Raw genomic sequence first — 922 nt, forward strand, 5'->3', positions numbered from 1 at the left:
AGTATGTCGTCATTTTGTTGGGATGTTATATCCCTCTTAGCCCGGGTTGGAACTAACAGCCCGCTTCCTTAATGATATATTTAGTGGCAACAGGAGTATAAAACAGCTTCCTGTTAGTCAAATTGCATCTGACGATCACAAAGAAGAAACAAATAACCGATCCAAGTCACAAACTCCAATTTATTGATTTATTGCCGTTGTGATTCACTTAAAAATAGTTCAATACCGTTTTTATTGGAGCTTACAATAAAAAACCCAATGAGAACAAATATTGAGCTGATCAGGAGGACTGACAACACAAAGAAATAGAGAACAATGATGGTCAATATCTACTCTAGACCTGACACCTGAAGTAGAATAAGACAATACAAAAACAATCAAAGTGTTTGGAACTTGGAAATTTCATTTTCTATTAACTTGAAAATGTTGCTTTGCCAGCGTTTTCCCCTTACAAGCGTCTTAGAAGTACCGGTTAGGTGCTTGGCTGTCGCATGCAAGAGGCCCAAGTTTGATTCCCAAGTGAGGAGAACATTTTTACCGAGTATCTCTTTTTTTTCTTCTCTGGGATGTTGTATTCCTCTCAGCCTGGGTTGGCCTTGACAAGCAGGGCCGGAAGCTCACCATCTCCTAAACAACCTAAACTGTGTCGATGGGGGCGTAAAAACGAGAAACATTTTTGTCATTGTGGTCCACTGTTAACTCACCTGAGGCGTCGGGGTATAGCATCGTTCTGAGCTGCTCGTGGTCAGTAAGTGACACATCGGCCAGAGCGGACAGTGGGATGCCGTGGATGGTGGGCGAGGAAGTGATTGTGGGCGGATGGTGGGCTGCCCGGTCAGCAGATCGTTTTCCCATGGGAAAGTGTTCTGGGTAGGCCCAGCGGAGTAGCAGGCAGAAGTTGGCGTGCAGACGTGCTAGAGCT

The 922-nt window shown here is 44.6% G+C and overlaps 1 protein-coding gene across 1 annotated transcript in view; it reads right to left on the reverse strand.

Annotated features, from left to right (window-relative positions):
• Window positions 1-699: 699 nt before the first annotated feature.
• LOC100533409 (insulin-like 7) overlaps window positions 700-922 on the reverse strand; it is a gene marked incomplete at its 3' end in the record, with an annotated part of 26960 nt that continues 26737 nt past the window's right edge. The window contains 1 exon segment of the mRNA NM_001204692.1: window positions 700-921. Coding sequence (NP_001191621.1) covers window positions 700-921 — 222 coding nt within the window.

Source organism: Aplysia californica, unplaced genomic scaffold, assembly GCF_000002075.1.
Source record: "Aplysia californica isolate F4 #8 unplaced genomic scaffold, AplCal3.0 scaffold00160, whole genome shotgun sequence".
NCBI lineage: Eukaryota > Metazoa > Mollusca > Gastropoda > Aplysiida > Aplysiidae > Aplysia > Aplysia californica.